This window comes from Siniperca chuatsi, linkage group LG6, assembly GCF_020085105.1.
Source record: "Siniperca chuatsi isolate FFG_IHB_CAS linkage group LG6, ASM2008510v1, whole genome shotgun sequence".
Lineage (NCBI taxonomy): Eukaryota > Metazoa > Chordata > Actinopteri > Centrarchiformes > Sinipercidae > Siniperca > Siniperca chuatsi.
The window spans coordinates 25,962,937-25,980,042 of NC_058047.1; the positions used below are offsets into that span (position 1 = coordinate 25,962,937).

The following is a 17,106-nucleotide window of genomic DNA, read 5'->3' on the forward strand; positions in this document are numbered from 1 at the left end:
TTGATTAGATTAGTGAAAAATATATTGAGAAGTGTATGTAAAGATTTTATTTCAATAACTCATACATGTCGCCCGGACTCCAATTAGCTGATTAGCTACTCACATGACGTGATGGAAGCTGAGTACAGTCATCTCTCCATAACATCACCCCTCAGGTCACTTCAAGTTCTTCCCTTTTATTATTTATATTATATATTTCATCCATTTTATATGATCAGTAGATGTAACAATAATCACAGATGATGCATTTTTAATTCTGTACATCCTTATTTGACCTACAGGATAACTGTTTATGCACATGAAGGCCATCAGTCCATTTCTTCCAGCAGTTGCACAGTTTCCCTCAAGTCCTCCACGACTGCGTCCACATCTGCTTTGGTCGTCCCCCTGCCCACGCTCAACCTCAAGGCATTAGCTGCCACCTCTGAGGGGACGCCACAGCTCAGAAGGATATGGGAAGGCCTGATGGGCAGAGGCAGTGCAGGAGTGTTATGTAACTGCGATCAATATGGTGTCTGGACAAAAGCATAACAGGGGAAAGAGGGACTCTTTTACCTGTTTCCACTGTTTGAGTGGCAGGCGGCACCAACGCTGGCCAACAGCCTCGTACAGTTGGACAATACCCTCCAGCCTAAAGCAGGAGAGACGGAGAGATTAATCATTCAGAGCCTTTGTAGTTTACAAACAGCCCTGTGCAGGTCATGAACTGCCTCTGACAAACATTGGTGTAGAGGTTAGAGGACGCTGTTTTGGACTGGCAGGCCTAAACAAACATAGGACAGAGACGAAGAGTCATGACATCACCTTGTAATGTTGGACCCAGGATGGACACGTTACATGTGTTGGGGAGGATATCAGAGTCAGGGTAATGGCTGTTGAAGTGGATCTTGTCTTTAAAGACGGCCTGAAAAGGAAAACATAATGATGGTGCACTTTTGTAACGTACAAAAGGTAAGCAACAGAATAATGCTTATGTAGGTTATCATTCTTAAAGTCAAAGGATAAAAATGTGAACCACAATCATACTTATTATTATTTCAAATAACCTCAATCGCACTATAAACTGATAACATTACCATTTACAGCTATCACAGTCACAATGATAATGTGATATTACACATTTACCTTGAGTCGTTCTTCCAAGTAAAGTTTGGTACTTCGCATATGACTCTCATAATCAGACAGATTAGACGTCACCAGTTCTGCAGCCTGACAGACACATAATAAATCAGTAGCTATGTGAAGCATAATATGACATGTTTGGTCAAATAAATAAAGAAATAATATCAATGCTTTAATTTTAGTATTTTACCTCTTTTAGTCAGACTAATAACTGCTAACTGATTTATATATATATTTATATAATAAGTACTATTACCATTACTATGAGGTTATTATAATAATGACATAATGATAAGGTAGGAAAATGGCAGAGAAGTGCTCTTATAGAAATTTGCAACCCCTTACTTTGCCATGTTTTGAAAGTGTAACACAACGGAAAATGACGTCTATAGTCTCAGTCTATAGCAGGGAATGATACAAAACTTTCATGATAAGTTGCCCACCATTACATTGGTAACACATAAAGATTCTGTGATACACAATATGACATTCAGCTGTGATAAATAACCAAATTTACAGACATTACATACATACATGCATGCATTTATAGGCTTTCATACAACTGGAATTGCACATTTTTAAATGTCTTACCAAACATTTCTCTGTGTCAACTCAACAACACGACAAGCTGCGGCCTACAAATAACCAGCGATTTGAATTGTCAAACGCTGTCTTAACATTCTAAGTTTCATAAATGTAGCCGTTATTGCAGGGCTACTGTACTCGACCGCAAAACAATCTACGGTGTTGCATTTTTTTTTGTCCATCCCCTGTAGTTCTACAATAAAGCAATGGAGAAAATTCAGATCAGAGCTGACTGGCGTGTTCGGAAAAAACAGGAAAAGAGCCACGTGGAAAACACATGGCTGGAAAATAATAATTTTTTCAAAAATGTTATCAGATAACATTTCATGTGAAAGTGTGAAAGGCACACTGAAATGGGTGAAATGCAATTCTAGAACTATATAATAAGGCACCCTTTATATAGGGTTTATAAGCTGAAACTATATATTATTGTTTAATAAATCATTTACAAATACATCATAGACCAGTTGTAAACCATTAAAAAGAACACATTTTGGATTCCAGGTTATGAAAAATGCCTCTGACTGACCTTCCAGAAAAGAGCTGCAGAGGATCTTGACCAAAATACACGTATTAAGCCTTTCTTAATAGATTCCCAACATTTATAACTGCATTATTTTCAAAGAGAAAGGATTTTTCCCAACCTGGCAACCCCGAATTTGTTCTTACTAATGGCATATAATTATCTAAAAGTATCAGACATAGGGTGCCTTATTAACAAGTGGTACCATTCTATGTAGAGATTAAAAAGTCAATTTAGAGGTTAATTCACAATGTAACAATCACGTGTATGTCTTCCGCTAACTTGTCTGTAGTCTTCCAACAGGGTGTCAGGTATAACCGCTATGGTATTTTCAACACTTGTGCAAAAATCCTATTGTTACAGATTTGTAAACCACTGCCAAACTGCGTTGACAAGACATTCATTTTTCCACTCAAATATGCAAACCTCTTTCAGAGTCAAAGATTATTCAGTGTAAGCTTCGAGAGAAATGTTCTAAACCTTCAAAAGTACTGCTAGTAAAAATTCCAGTAACACATATATGGAGCAGGAAACGTACCTTTCCCAGACCAGCAATCATCGGTGTGTTTTCTGTGCTGTAATATTCACAAAGAGAGAAAATAGACCCCTATATTTAGATGTGCAGCTTTCTGATCTTGGCCGTTTTGTCATGCATATTTGGTACTTTGCTGATTATTTCTTAAGTAAGACAATGTAATATGTTACCCTGGTCTGAAGTTTCTCTCCTGTCCTCCTCCAAACAGCATCGGATACAATGGTGTTTTCGTTCCAGGGCCTTTCACATACAAAGCACCAATCCGGGGGGCATAGAACTAGAAATGTAACAAAACCTGTCAATAAAACGTTTTCCTATTTCCTTTCTGATGCCAAATAAAGATATTTTATACAACAGATTCTTGACCTTGTGCCCCACTATGGTAAGGTAATCCACTCCCAGTTCACAGGCATCTACTCGGACTTTCCCCAGAGCCTGAGCGGCATCAGTGTGGAGCAGGATCCTGAGCCGCTCATGCTGCTTGTTGAGAGACTTGATCCTCTGGCAGATCTCTTGGATTGGCTGACAAGAGGAAGATGTTTCGGCATACAGGGCACATTAGACTGTACTGTACAATGAGCTACATAAACAGTAAAAGCTTTTTGCTTTTACATTAGAATTGTATTGAAAAATTCATATCTGATATATGATAAACGGAAGGGATGTATAGGTTAATGTAACCGTCTACTTAATCTGTACCACTTCCTCCTTCGAAAATTGACAGATTGTATTATTCTTAATTTCTCTATTATCAGTACTGTAAAGAGATGCACGTATAACGGCAGATTTCCAAGCCTCTATCTCCTTCTTACCATGATGACTCCTGTCTCATTGTTGGCCAGCATGATAGAGATGAGACAAGTGTTGGGACGCACCACAGCAATGATATCCTCCACCTCCACACGGCCTGTCACCTTAGACACAGGCACATATGTCACATCTGTGACAAAAACAAAGTTACCCAAACAAGTCAAGAAAGGCAGTAAATGTAAGGAAGCTACTTTAGGTTAGCTGTAAAAAATAAAGCCATGATTTGTTTAATTAAAAATATCTTCTTTTCCTGGTATTAATCTGAATAAAACATTACAGGATGGTCTCCTACCGGCCTTGCCATCTCTCTGTAGTTGCTCAGCTGCCAGTTTGACCGAGTCATGCTCCACATTCGAGGTGATAATGTGAGGGAGGCCATTGCTTGCATTCTGGTGCCCTTCACCTTGCTCTGCAGCCTTGCAGTTTCTCCTGAAGTGCTCTACAGCAGTGTGGAGCACCAGGTTATTGGCCTGAAAGAAGATTTGTTTGCTATGAACCACTGTTGCATGCATGATGCTGCTATTCTGCACAAAAGATTTTCCAGCATCGCACAAAACTGATGTAGCTTTTCAAAACCAGAGCAGAAGAAGTGCACTAACAGTGATGATTACCTCTGTTCCACCTGATGTGAAAATGATGTCACCTGCTTTACCTCCAACCATTCTCGCCACATTCTCTCTGGACTGATTAATCATTGCCTTGGCTTTAGCACCTAGAAATACAAATGATTTATACAAAAAGTACTTTTTTATTATTACATTATTGGTTGGGTACTGAGAAGGCAGATTAGGGAATAGCAGCATTAGCTCACTGATGGTAAAGGACATTTATTTACACACACAACTTGCTTTGCAATTCCAATTCCAACATCAATTCCAACAGCATTTTAATGCAGGTTGAAGTTTCCTTCACCTGCTACATAACTGCTACTCGGGTTTCCCCAGGCATCGTGGAGGGCTTCAGAAATGGCCTGGATCACTTCTGGTTCCAGCGGAGTAGTGGCATTGTAGTCCATGTAGATCCTATATTACATTTAAGCAAATTGGAGAGAAACTTTCTCGTCTCATGTCATGTAAGCCTATGTGCTACAACACATTAACAAAACATCAAGAGCGTGAAATATCGCCATCAATCTAAGTTTGCATTCACTTAGTTTTAAGAGTTCATTTGATTCAGAGTACTCGACCGACTGATAGGACCAAATCAAACCTTCCTACCTGTCCAGATTCATTTCTGAATGATGGTGAAAGGTATGGCCAGTGAAGGTGTAACCCTTTACCGAGGAGATGTCATCAGATTGTTTGGCCATAACACTCCTAGGGAGAAATAAGACATTTAGTAGGATATCTGTGTAGATGTATTATGGTCAGGCAGAATTGCCAGTCAAAACTAAATTCTCTGGCTTTATAATCCAACACTACATAACTCTTTACAGCAAAACGTCTATTTACATCTCAACTTTTCAACTAGTGAGGGTCGCATTTATTTGGACAGCACCGTGTGAGCTTTGATGACAATGTATTTTGAAAGCTGTTTGGACAGTTAGAGAAGTATTATTCCCGGAACAGTGACTGACTGCAGACCATAGCAAACTGAATCTCGATGGTTCAATCGTAGTGTCAGCTACTGTACACTGAAATTCTTGATCATGGTTATCACCGTGTAGTGCGTAACTAAATGCCAGCTGGGTATCTCCGAAGATACTGAGACTACGGGGATTACACACTTCAAGCCAACGTTTAGCCTTAACATGGTCAAATGTGTCCAGAGTTTCTTCTCCAAAGTCCACTCTGTCAGCTAACGTTAGCACGGATTTAACTTACTCAGCTATCGTGTAATTTGCTGGTACCGACTATGCTTACGGTTAATTCAAAACACGGGGAAAATTTAGAACTGGAACATTAAAACAACCTGTCTTATCCCTGCGAGACCGAGGTGATATTTAGCCAGCTAACGCTAATTTACTGTAGGTAACATCTGTTAACTTTAGCTAAAGCTACCTAGCGCTGCTAACTGATTTTTGCTAGCAAGTTTACATTAACTGTCAATCTGCTTTCAAGCTCTCAAGATGAGTCAGATATGTTCTCCTTCGTATGACATGGCAGGATGAAATCCTTGGCTTTGTGTCTGACCTTGTGCAATGATGTCAGGGTGTCCTGAATAGATTTACTGCTGTCTGTGTCAATCATCAGCTAACTAGCCAGTTTGTACGACTGGATGAGGCGCTGCTCCGCTGGGTTGCCAGATGTCTTAAAAGGGGAACTGCAATTAAAGAAGTCAGTGAACGCTCAAAACAATGTAGCGTATACAGTAAGAGTTCAACGTTTTTGTATTCAGTGTATGGTTTATTTTATATATCCCATTCACATAACGTTAGAATATAAGTAAAAGCTAGGACAACACGGTCTCTTTTTTACCTGTAGTTAACTCTTAATAGGCAGGATAAACTGTTTACTGACTGAAATTCTTGGTTTGTCATGCCGAAGAGCCTGAAAGATCATGTAAATCTAGTAGATTGTCTAGTAGATGAGGATTTAGAAGATTTAAGATAAAAAGAAATGTATTATAAACAGTCCCAAAAACGCTGGCACAGCGACATGGCAACTCTGGATTCTGCTGCCATGGTAACAACCAGGAAGCTACGCAGGGCAATACAGGCACATAGCTTGGTGTTTTCTAAAATTGCGACAAATATGCGACTTTTCACTCAGTTCTTATCTAACAGTCTTCTGAATCAAAAGTTATGCTGTGTACCAAATGATATGACATATAGAAAATATTGGGTCAGACCCCAATTCATGTCTTTATTTGTGTTGTTAATGAGAAATAAATGCCTGGTCACCAGCTACAAAAACAAATGCAGTAGATTCTATAAAGAGGAGTCCATTACTTTGTGTTGCATAATTTCCATGTTTATTTAATATATGACAATGTGTTTAGTGTACACAGACATTTGACGCTAAACTCCAACACTCAGAGACACTGACTGAACTACTGCCCATTTAAGATTTTGTAAATGGGTGCAACTTTATAATACACTGTTCACAGCAATCATGTTTATATACAAAGCAAAATAATTTGAAGAAGAAAAAAAGAAAAGAGAAGTAGCCTACCGGTGCAATTAGATAGTGCAAAAAAAAAAAAGAAAAAAGGATTAGATGTGGAAGCACAAAAATGTAACTGATATTCCTTCAAAGGGGAGGGGAGGGATTAGAAAAAGTAGATTTTGTATAGACTGTCAGAGCATGATGGTGAAGGTAGATATTGAAATAAGAGTGAAAGTGGGACAGTAAGGTGACCTACAGCATTACTCTGTACAAGACGCAATGCCTAACATGGCCATAATGAACCAACCTTCCCCCCACACGTCAGAGGACAGATTATTACAGCTATATCCCACAACCTCTTTTTGGTTCCCTTATGGTAAAATCAATAAGGAACCAGACTGTGAAACAAGAGGACAAGTCAACACAACCACTCCTGCAGAATAAGTATTTTCAAATATCAATGTACATTCAGTGTGAATTTCTTTGTGACAGCACCAACACAACTTTGGTTGGCTCACATGTGACACACATTTAAAGGCCCAATGGAAACAAGAGGCGTAATCTCAACATAGAGATCACACTGGAGCAATACCGGGCTCACGTTTTAAGACTGGGGTTTAATGGAAATGAGTGCTTGATATAGTGTAATGTACAGTACAGCAGGATATTACCTTAATGACGATACTATAGCTGGATCAACTACAACTGCAGTCTCTGGCAAGAAAGTCTGTGATAGATTTTGATCATAACATTGATCATCCAACTTGTTACACAACAAACAAAAGATATTAATAGACATTTGACTGTTTGATTAACCACAACTACTGACAGTTGTACACACATGTAGGGCTGTAAAATGTTTGGATTGGATCACTTCAAAATATGTCCACAACACACAGAATACTTTTCAATCTCAGGAAATATGTATTAGTAGAGAAATGTATTGTATGGATTACCTAAACAGCAAAAATACTGAGTCTTTGTTATGATTTAATCCCCTGTTAAAACGTACTATGCCATTAGATTAGAGAAAAATAATAATATTCTTACGCTTTTCTGTGACAGTTTAATGCTTTGAGATGTTGTCTCAGTGTAGGAAATGTCACTACTGTCATTGCGCATGCTCCTCAGGCTGGCTGACCTGAGGCACGCTCACCAATCAAACTTCAACATCTCACAAGCTGTATCTGTCACTAGTATTTGAACAGGTTCAGTTTCAAATTCATAGTAAATTTGAATGAAATGCAATAGAAAAGATCAGATGAAGGGATTGAAAAAAAGAACAGCACTTTGACATTGTCAACAGCATAGATTTTTTCCATACAAAGTAAGATTGTTTAATAAATATAACCGAATGCTTCTGACAATCCTGAAATATATTAAAGTAGGTTTTTTTTAATGTATGAACATGAAGTATACTCTGTGTTATCCATACTATATGACAGCTGATTGCCACATTCGATATGTAACATTAACATAAATGATACCTTTTTGTCTGAATATGTAAGTGATGATGACGATACAAAGCAGGAAAGGGATGTAATATGATCTGCAGACACTTCCAGAACAGATTTATAGCAGCATGAAGGATGTAGTTTCAAAGCAACTGGTGCAGTGGCATACTGTACAGTATGATTGAAAAGAGGCACTACATTTAATCAATATACATTTCATTCAGAAAACCAGTTTCTTATTCTGTACTGAGAGGAACAGTGTATACTTTTGATCATTTAACAAGGTAGCTTTGTGCAGATGAGGATGGACAGACCACCTTAATATTCTCTACCTAACAATATACTGATCTTTTCAGATGTATGTTAGTTGGGCCAAAGGTCAGGTGTGACTATCCTAATCTTAAAGGGGATAGTATTATTCAAGTAATCTTCAGCACAAAGAAAGTGGCCAATCATAAAGTTATTAAATTGTTTAAATAGCATTAACTACAAGGGGACAAGGTTGTATTTTCCAAACATTTAAGGAACTCATATTAAAAAGTGCAGTGTGCAGAAATTGCACGGTACTACTACTTTAGAAATATAAATGTCTTTGTAAATAAATACATGCAGAAATAAATAATAAAGCTGTTAAATATCTAAATATATCACATTTTAAAAGAAGAAAATTCAGGTAGAGAATGGGATTAAATTGAGAGGATTAATGGGATGATATTTGATTACGTATTGTGTGGATGTAGATACGCTCGGTGCTCCTACAAGTAGCTAAAACGACATGGATTGATCAAAATGCCACAAGAACATGAAGTCTATGATGATTCCCTTGTCAGGATGTGTGTGCTAAAGTTTCTATGAAGTTTTAGGAATAGGAAGCAGATTACTCAATGTCAGGATTCATGGACCAGAGAGAAAAGAGAATTACTCTAAAGAGTTACACTCAACTGTCATTTTTTTTTAATTTTAGCATGTATTTTCTAGCTGTACATCGTATGCAAACCAGTTTAGACACTGTATATATAGCTGTAGAGTAGAGTAGAGAAGCATCTGCATGTTTGTCTATTTACTGATGCAAATATGATCCTCACTGACATGGCAGCTTTAAGTAAAAATAAATGTCACTGCATTTTTTTTTAAGGAATAAATGTATAAGGCTTGATGTGTCACTGACAACAACTACAGTACATTACCATACGTATGTAATCTGAGATAAGAAACTGTTGCTACTTCCTCCATTCTCTTCATTCGTCCAGCTATGAATAAACTCCAGTACAAGACAGTGACAGCTTTTTGAAGAGGTTCTTCTGACTACGAGACTCACACCGCAGCAAAGGCCTGACACGAAATGGGTGCTTTAGGTGCTGAGGACACTAGTGATAAACTGCGAATGTACAGGGGAAAGATGATTGTTGGTGACTGTGGTGGGGGGAGGGGCTCAGCACAAGGGGAGAGATAAGGACAAGTATCTATGTACATCTTAGTCTTTGTATTCATCCTTCTCTCATGACATTTGTTCAGAGTCTTGTTTCACATCCTCATCTGTCCGGCTCGTCTTCTTGACAGCTTTGACCTGAGAGGCAGAAAAGGAAATGTATTTATGTTAAAGATATATTTTCCAGTTAGAAGTTTGTGTTTACTCTTACCTATTGAAGTATTTTTTACCTGATAGTTCCAGCAAGGAGAGGATTAAACGCATACAGCCAGTCGTGCATCTCTTTGTCATTAGTGGCTTGAAGCAATATTCCACGATGTTCTGTACACACGGCAAATGTGTTTGGGGTCTGTTGAAAGAGCCAAAAAAGCTTATTATACCATACCTGAGGTTTTAACCAATAAGAGAGCGGAAAGAGGGAATTCTGGAATTTATTCACCGACCTTCAGCATGGCCTGCTGGTCCTCACTGTACTCCACCTGGGCAGAGGAGAGGTTAAGGATAGCCCGCTCCACAGTGTCTCTCTCTGTGTTGTAGATGTAGACGTACGGCCGCCGCACAACAACATAGCGCTTCACCCATCCGTTGGTGTGTGGCTCCAAGAAATGTAAGTAACCCTTCTTTGACACAATGGGGCTGCAGAAATAAGAGGTGAACCACACATGTGAAACCAAGAAAGATGTCTTCACAGCACAAAGTGATAGATTTTTTGGAGTTACTGTGGCAGACTCACCTGACTCTAATCTCCTGGATATCAGGGACAAATCTGCGGGCCCGAGGTTTGGTTTCAGAGGCTCCATTGACGGACTTCTTGGCCTCTGCGTCTGGCTGCGTGTCAGGACCGGGGCTGACGGCACGAGAGCGAGGCGTGGGGGGTCTGCAGTACAGAAACAAGAGGTCTATGAGCCATAGTAACAAAGCAGCTCCTTATGTGGAAAAAAAAAGAAAGAAAAGGAACACATAGTCTGCAATACAAAACATTTGGCTAATCCAGACTGTCACACACAACAAAGGCTACCGTGGCTACCAAGGACGACAATAAATACATAGCAATAACCATACAAGTACGTCTTAGAACTGACCTGAGTTCAGCGTTGCCATAGTAACCCTCAATCAGCGAAGGGCATGTTGAGGAGGGTGTGATTGTGTTGAGAGCAGAGATCGAAGTGGAGTCTCTTAGTGTTGTGACAGACATCTCTGAGATCTGTAACACACACAAACACACGCTCGCTCAAATGTGAAGGAAACAATCAGATTTTTTTTTTATGTGCAGGTTTAATTTGAGTGTTTGAGCACTACCTTGCTTTCACTGGCGCTGACACACACATGGCTGTATTCTCGGTTGAAGGAGTGAGTGAGCAGCCGCAAACACTGTGTAAAAAGGACAGACAGCTTAAAATGTCTTCTAAGGTTAGATACAAGAGAAGTAAAATCAGATCAGTAATATCATACAAATTCAGCATTCCCTAAGTAATGATGGCTGACCTTGGTCGCAAGCTCCCTCTGCCTCTCAGTGGTGATTTCAGAGGTGGAGCTGACTTCCTGGTCGACCTCGTGCGGCTGAGGAGACTCACTCAGCTCCTCAGTGACACAGGACAGCAGGGACTCCTGGCCCATGAGCAGGGTAGACTCCAGTTTCTCCCTCAGCAGGAGGTAATGTTTGGTCTTCTCCACCTGAGAGAATGGGGAAAAAACATGACAATCATTGACAACAGACAATGTCCCTTGCTTAAATGTAGAGAAAGTTTTCTGAAAGCAACTTTTGGAAATAGTAATACAAATATAAATTGGTCTGGTTTCCATCAGAGGCACAGCAGAGATGGCTCTCTGCACCACTTTCAATCCAATAAATCATAATATTTTATTAGGTCGGAGGAAGTGGCTTGGGATATGTGGTACTGTATATCTCTTGAATGATTTTCTTCCTATTTTTCTAATCGTAACTTATTTGTATCCATTGCTGACAAATTGTCTAATTGTGCTCCTCTGACCTGTGGAGTTCCTCAAGGATCAGTCCTGGGTCCTGTCTTATTCTCCCTCTACATGCTCCCTTATCCGTCAGTTTGGCTGTGTCTCATCACTGCTATGACGATGATATCCAGTTTTGTGTATATGTGAACTTTGTGAACTGAAAATTTGGCTACATTACATAATTTTTTTCAGGAGATCAGTGCCTGGATGTCTCATAGTTTTCTGCAGTTAAATCACAACAAAACTAAAGTTCTTGTCTTGAAATTTTACATCGGCACTTAGGTTCCCTGGCTTCTAACAACAATTAGTACAAAATTCTGCAGCACGATTACTAAGACTTCCAAGCGTATATGATCATACAGTAGTCTTTCATACTTAAGAGCTTTCCTTTAATAACCTTAAATCATGTTGTTAGTTTGTATTCACATTGTATTTTCTTTCACAACAGTATGCTTAGACACATTTATGGTGAAGGCTGGTAACCACTACATAACCACAGGTACACACATTTTGTTGAAAAGCCCTCTTTTAAAACACACCTGGAGTCACTACATCTGTGTAAAGGAGTGCATTTCATATGTACAGTAAATTATATGTAAATCAGGGGCTGAATCCAATTTACCAATGTGGACCAATGATCAAATCCATTCATTTTGACATTTTAAGACAGTTTACATTAAATAGATGATTTAGAGGCACATGTTTAGGAACATGTTCAGGCAATAAATGAGTCCAGTAGCATCTGTCTTCAGGTGTTAGTAAAAGTAGCTTATGCTATGAAAGAAAAGTAATTTATGCCCCTCACATCTTGAAGGAGGCTGAGTTTCTCCAGCTCCCACTGGTGGTCCAGAATGAGGCTGTCACTGCGGGGCCTCCACCCGGCCAGGTTCTCCTCCCCGCGGACGTAGGCCACTGAGGTGTCCAGCACCCGCCTGCGTCTCCTCTGCATACCTGGGGTGGGCAGGTGCAGGATTAGAAATGCTGCAGAGGTGAGCTTAATGCAAAACGGTATTTTTGTCTTGACTCTCACCTGGGCTTCCTGCATCTGCCAGGTTACATAGGCTGACCTCATACACTCCAGTTACACGGTTTCTAGAAAAAAAACGAAAAAAAACAGAGCTCTTTCTCAACAGAGAGAACACAGGAGCAACATGATGTTTTTCATAGTTAGAAGTTTCAAACTCACCCATCTGCTGCTCTCAGGCTTCCAGTACCAAAAAGGTTTCGGATAGAGCGGGAGGCTGAGAGCTTTGTGTCTCGAGAGTAAAACACCATGCAGATATCTTTGGTTATGACTGCGGGCTGGGTGCAGTTCTCCATCTGCAATTGAATTGAGTAATTCACACATCACCTCTGTAAGAGCTATTTCTGCCTCTCATGAATGCCGGCACTGTACTGTACCTCCAAGTAGGCTGAGAGGGTCATGTAGATCTTCTCCCCATATGGAGTGACTCGGTTTAGTAGCAGGGAGTTGTGCATGGAGCTATCCCAAGCGGTCTCGAAGCGGTAGAAAGTCCTGAGGTGATCCAAGTGACAAGAAGCCAAGAAAATGAATCAGCAGGCAAAATTCCTTCCACCTGATCAACAAATTAGCAGTGAGAGCTAAACCCATGCTAAAGTCTATCAGCCTAACAACAGAGATGTTAACATAAAAATCAGGATAAAACCAAACAATACTTCAATAATCAAAAATACCTCACATACACAAAGATGTGGACTAAAACTTGATTTGATACACTGAGAAAATAATATTATGATTTGTAAAAAGTCAATCAATTTACTCTTGGCATTGTACAGTATTTAAACATTGTAGTAAGTATTCTTCAAAAATGCTAATGAAATCTTTTTGCATGCAACAGGCTGACTGAGTTGATACTCTGCCTTGTACAAAACACCACAGAAAAGCAAAAGAGAGCTGAGATGACTTTTAGTACAGAAAAAGGAAGGGGGGATGAGAGACAGCCAGACGAAATGAGGGACAGGGCAGTGAAATACCTATGGTCAAGTCCCAAGGAAATGCTGTGAGAAAGAAGAAATCAGCAAAAGAATAGAAAGTGAGAGTCAGGAAGTATGCTGTGATGTTGTGCGCTTGTGTGGCTGGGATGGTGTTTGTCTTTTTTCACACTGTTATCTCATTATGTAAACACTGCCATGGATAGTACAGCTCACCCACGAGAGACCGTTGAGAAATCTTGTGGAAGTTGCTGATCGACTTGATGCAATCTCTCCTCCTGCTCTACCATTGAAAAGGTCAAATAACAGCACATGGCTATTCCTCAAGCAAAACAATACTGCTTTCTGTTACGCCTCTAATTTACTCCATACGTTAATGTACACGATTTTTCCCATTTCCCCCGAGGGGAAATAATCACACACTGAAACCAGTTATTCTTCTGGCCTGCATCCCGGTACGGCCTTCAATTTGAAAAAGATAATCCAAGAAAGAACTGTAAAAGGAAACTAATGTTTCTGTTAGCTATAAAACCAGGCTGGATGGACTCTTCATGAGGTTCAGATGTTGGGCCCACTGGCCTTGGACTGAGGTGACCTTGTGGGAAAGTGAACAATGTGTCACCCAAAGGAAAGCAAACAGCAGTGGACTGAGTTGACTCTGTAGTAAAGAGAACTCACTGCTGCTCTGTGTGAATAAAGGGGATTCAGCGTAGAGATGGCCTGTTTTTTTAAGTAATTAGCAAGTGCATTAACACACACACACCCTCACACATCACACATGCACGCACGCACACTTCTTTCCCAGTAGTAGAAAACTGTTCGCTTACACTACAAGGAAGCAATTTCCTCTTTGCACCACACCAATATGTGCTTCTCTGTGTTTTACTACCTCCTAAAAATGCAGGAGCCAGGATTGAAGTCATGCTGCTGGCTTAACATGTGAGGAGCCGTTTGTTTCTGGTGTTTGGCAGAATTTCACTGGAGGTACAAGCAAGATTTAAAAATATTCACAACATTGCAGCCATTTTGGGCAAAGTGCTACTGGTGAGGCAATGGCTCACTGGATTACATTTTAATAGCTGCATTTGAATATTGTGCCAGAGCGGGTACTGTAAATGATGTGATCCGTATTACAGCACTTGAGTAATAGTGTTCCTGTTAATATTCTGTAGCTGTGATGGGAAGTACTCTCTGTCTCCTGGTATTAGAGGTAACTAACAAAATCATATCCATGGATTCAAAATATTGCTTCATTGCAAAGGTCAAAAATATGACAATAATAGACAGAGTGGAGAGAGGAAAGCAGAAAATGACAGTTTTTCAGTATTTTATGAACATTCTCGCTAAGGACAGGATGCATCTCTTTGCCTTTGTTGTTTCAAATGAGCTGTGTTGTAATAATGGATCACTACTGCCCTCTACTGGCAGGTAGTACTAATATCTCTTACTTATACTGAAATCGTTCAGTTCAACCACTGTACATCATATGGAGTACAATCATGTCGGATGTGACTTTGCTGCCTTTTAAATTTAATCTGGGAATAAATTAGCATCTGTGAACAAACAGGAGTAGAACGAAGTAAAAAAGGTACTTTTTTCAAATGCTGGCAACATTTTAAACCCAAAAGAGTGACCAAATACCAACTGTACGCTTTCTAAAATCAGCCTTATAAGATAGTTCCTGCAGCAACTGCTGAAGTGGAAACAGAGAGGGTGATACTGGCCCCACGACACCTCCAGCAGAGACACAGTCAGTGACAGTCCACGTGAAGCAAAGCGAGCCATGCAGACCCTGTCCATCATAAACCGCAGCCTGATAACAGCTCAAACACACACCCAGCACAGCAAGAGAACCGGGGACATGCAGAACCACATCCCTCACTTCTCACGAGGGGGAGAAAACAAAGAGGCACAGATGAATTGCTGACAGTAATGGCAGAGTAGGAGAGAGGGCAACGAAATCACTGGAGGCCGAGTAGGAATGACAGAGTGTAGAGGACGTTAGAAAGATGAGGTGTTTGTGTAACTTAAGAACATGAGAAGAGAGGCAAAATAATATACCTAGGCATGTCCGAATCAAGAAACTGTCTGCAAAAGCAAAAAACAACATTCCGTTAGTGGACTGGAGGGAGAAAAATGTTAGCATCCATATATACCTCGATGTTAGTCTCTGCACGCCTGAGCAGAGACCACACTGGACCACAGCCTGACCTGGTGCTGAGCCCTCAAACCCAATTCTATGCCACTGAGGCCATAACAGGACAAACATTGAGGGCTGAAAACCCCAGGCGTGCAGCACCATGGTCAAAGAAAGGTTGGTCGAGCAGGGCCACTGGACAGTGCTGCGTTTGGTTGCTTTAGATTAAAACTCAGTAAACCCAGGTCTGGGTGATGGCGTTGCTGGTATTGTTAGGCTTTTTGGAGAGTGGCTGGGAAAGCAGAGGAATTAAGCAATGAGCCAAAAACAGAGGGTCACAAAAGTCATAAGTTAAATGGCAAAAAATAAATTTAACTTATAATAATTTTGGCATCTACACTGATATTTGTCCATATAATACATTGTAAATATACTGTAAAGACATACTACATGATAATTGCTACCACTTAAGAGTTATTGTGCCACCATACAGTGGTGATGTTAATGGTAAGCGATTTTGGATGTTAAATGACAAAACAATGATGAGTTAATAGTGTTTTCATTACTGTATTTCTTGAATAAACATGTCACCTACATAACATATCAGTAGTTGCCAAGTTCTGAATATGGGGCCACGAAACCTACTGCCTTCTATTGGCTGGCTGCAGAACAACGTAAAACATTTCACACTTAACACAATTTAAGTGACCCCCCCTCACGTATTTTTCAGTATATTAGCAACGACACTGGTCTGTTGGGTTGTCGTTTCCTGTAGTTGTTTCATTCGGGCTACACCTTCTCCCTACTACTCTACAAACTAGGCTCTTACAACACACCCAGAAATACCATTTTCAGGACTTCATGTAAGACATTACATAGGTCAGTGCATGATTAACAGAGACTTTTTTCATTGTTATCGACAGTCTGTCATTCTTAAATATCAAGAGTTAACCAAGGTATTCAATAATGTGATGATGGAATGTTGTATGTCCAATGTATGACATCATATTGAGTCCAAATACAGATAGTTTAAGGTTTGTTAGTGATTTTACACCACTTGCAGTGATACATGCTGCTGTATAAGTTAGAAATACATGCATTTAAATTTCACATTGGGGTGCTACAGTATTAATTAATGAAGGCTTGTTCATTCAGCAGTGAGATATATAAAACTGAGAGTGCTTGGCTTTTGAAGTCTATAAGCAGGTCAGTGTTGGGGTTAGTAGATCTAATCATGGTTGAGAGATGAGACGGGTTAAAGGTGAGGTGATAAACACAGTGAGATGTAACATGTAGGTGCAATGATGAGCATCAAACAACGAAGCGCAGATTAACACCAAGGAGGGTCGTACAGCCAGCACGGACAAGTGAATTCATAACTACCGATGTGGCAGATTTAGGTTTAAAACGCTACTCTTAAATAAGTCAAGGGAAATTTGATTCACTTTGCTCATGGTCACTCTGGATTTTTTATGTGTGGCCTACTGCAATTACAAACAGGAAACTAGACTCATGCAGACACAATAATAAAGATAACAAC

At 39.9% G+C, this 17,106-nt stretch overlaps 2 protein-coding genes across 30 annotated transcripts in view; both read right to left on the reverse strand.

The window, feature by feature from the left end:
• Positions 1 to 156: 156 nt before the first annotated feature.
• Positions 157 to 6,149, reverse strand: scly (selenocysteine lyase). Its single transcript, XM_044199251.1, has 14 exons — positions 5,993 to 6,149; positions 5,708 to 5,837; positions 4,793 to 4,891; positions 4,488 to 4,597; positions 4,187 to 4,287; positions 3,868 to 4,045; positions 3,578 to 3,705; positions 3,132 to 3,287; positions 2,936 to 3,042; positions 2,769 to 2,805; positions 1,126 to 1,209; positions 805 to 904; positions 556 to 631; positions 157 to 462 (listed from the first exon to the last, which is right to left on the reverse strand). The coding sequence occupies exons 3-14, from the start codon at positions 4,882 to 4,884 to the stop codon at positions 309 to 311; spliced, it is 1,323 nt and encodes a 440-aa protein (XP_044055186.1). The 5' UTR covers positions 4,885 to 4,891; positions 5,708 to 5,837; positions 5,993 to 6,149; the 3' UTR covers positions 157 to 308.
• Positions 6,150 to 6,465: 316 nt separating this feature from the next.
• The window catches only part of kif1aa (kinesin family member 1Aa), a 39,402-nt gene continuing 28,761 nt past the window's right edge, over positions 6,466 to 17,106 (reverse strand). For 12 of the 29 annotated variants that reach the window (XM_044199218.1, XM_044199214.1, XM_044199212.1 and 9 more), the window contains 13 exons: positions 15,491 to 15,517; positions 13,472 to 13,495; positions 12,878 to 12,992; positions 12,663 to 12,796; positions 12,507 to 12,568; positions 12,282 to 12,427; positions 10,991 to 11,179; positions 10,805 to 10,876; positions 10,588 to 10,709; positions 10,239 to 10,382; positions 9,949 to 10,141; positions 9,736 to 9,854; positions 6,466 to 9,643 (listed from right to left, as the gene is read on the reverse strand). In XM_044199218.1, coding sequence (XP_044055153.1) covers positions 9,601 to 9,643; positions 9,736 to 9,854; positions 9,949 to 10,141; positions 10,239 to 10,382; positions 10,588 to 10,709; positions 10,805 to 10,876; positions 10,991 to 11,179; positions 12,282 to 12,427; positions 12,507 to 12,568; positions 12,663 to 12,796; positions 12,878 to 12,992; positions 13,472 to 13,495; positions 15,491 to 15,517 — 1,390 coding nt within the window. In that variant the 3' untranslated portion in view covers positions 6,466 to 9,600. The remainder of the gene's footprint in view (positions 9,644 to 9,735; positions 9,855 to 9,948; positions 10,142 to 10,238; positions 10,383 to 10,587; positions 10,710 to 10,804; positions 10,877 to 10,990; positions 11,180 to 12,281; positions 12,428 to 12,506; positions 12,569 to 12,662; positions 12,797 to 12,877; positions 12,993 to 13,471; positions 13,496 to 15,490; positions 15,518 to 17,106) is intronic. The other 17 variants (XM_044199216.1, XM_044199219.1, XM_044199240.1 and 14 more) reach the window with 3 other exon arrangements.

Bases quoted from the DNA above. Each gene is read 5' to 3' on its own strand.
- scly (XM_044199251.1), bottom strand. From the start codon at position 4,884: ATGGCCAAACAATCTGATGACATCTCCTCGGTAAAGGGTTACACCTTC. The intron at 4,288-4,487 runs GTGAAGGAAACT...TTGTATTTCTAG, and splicing joins GAGTAGCAGTTATGTAGCAG to GTGCTAAAGCCAAGGCAATG. The intron at 4,046-4,186 runs GTAATCATCACT...ATCTTCTTTCAG, and splicing joins TCACATCAGGTGGAACAGAG to GCCAATAACCTGGTGCTCCA.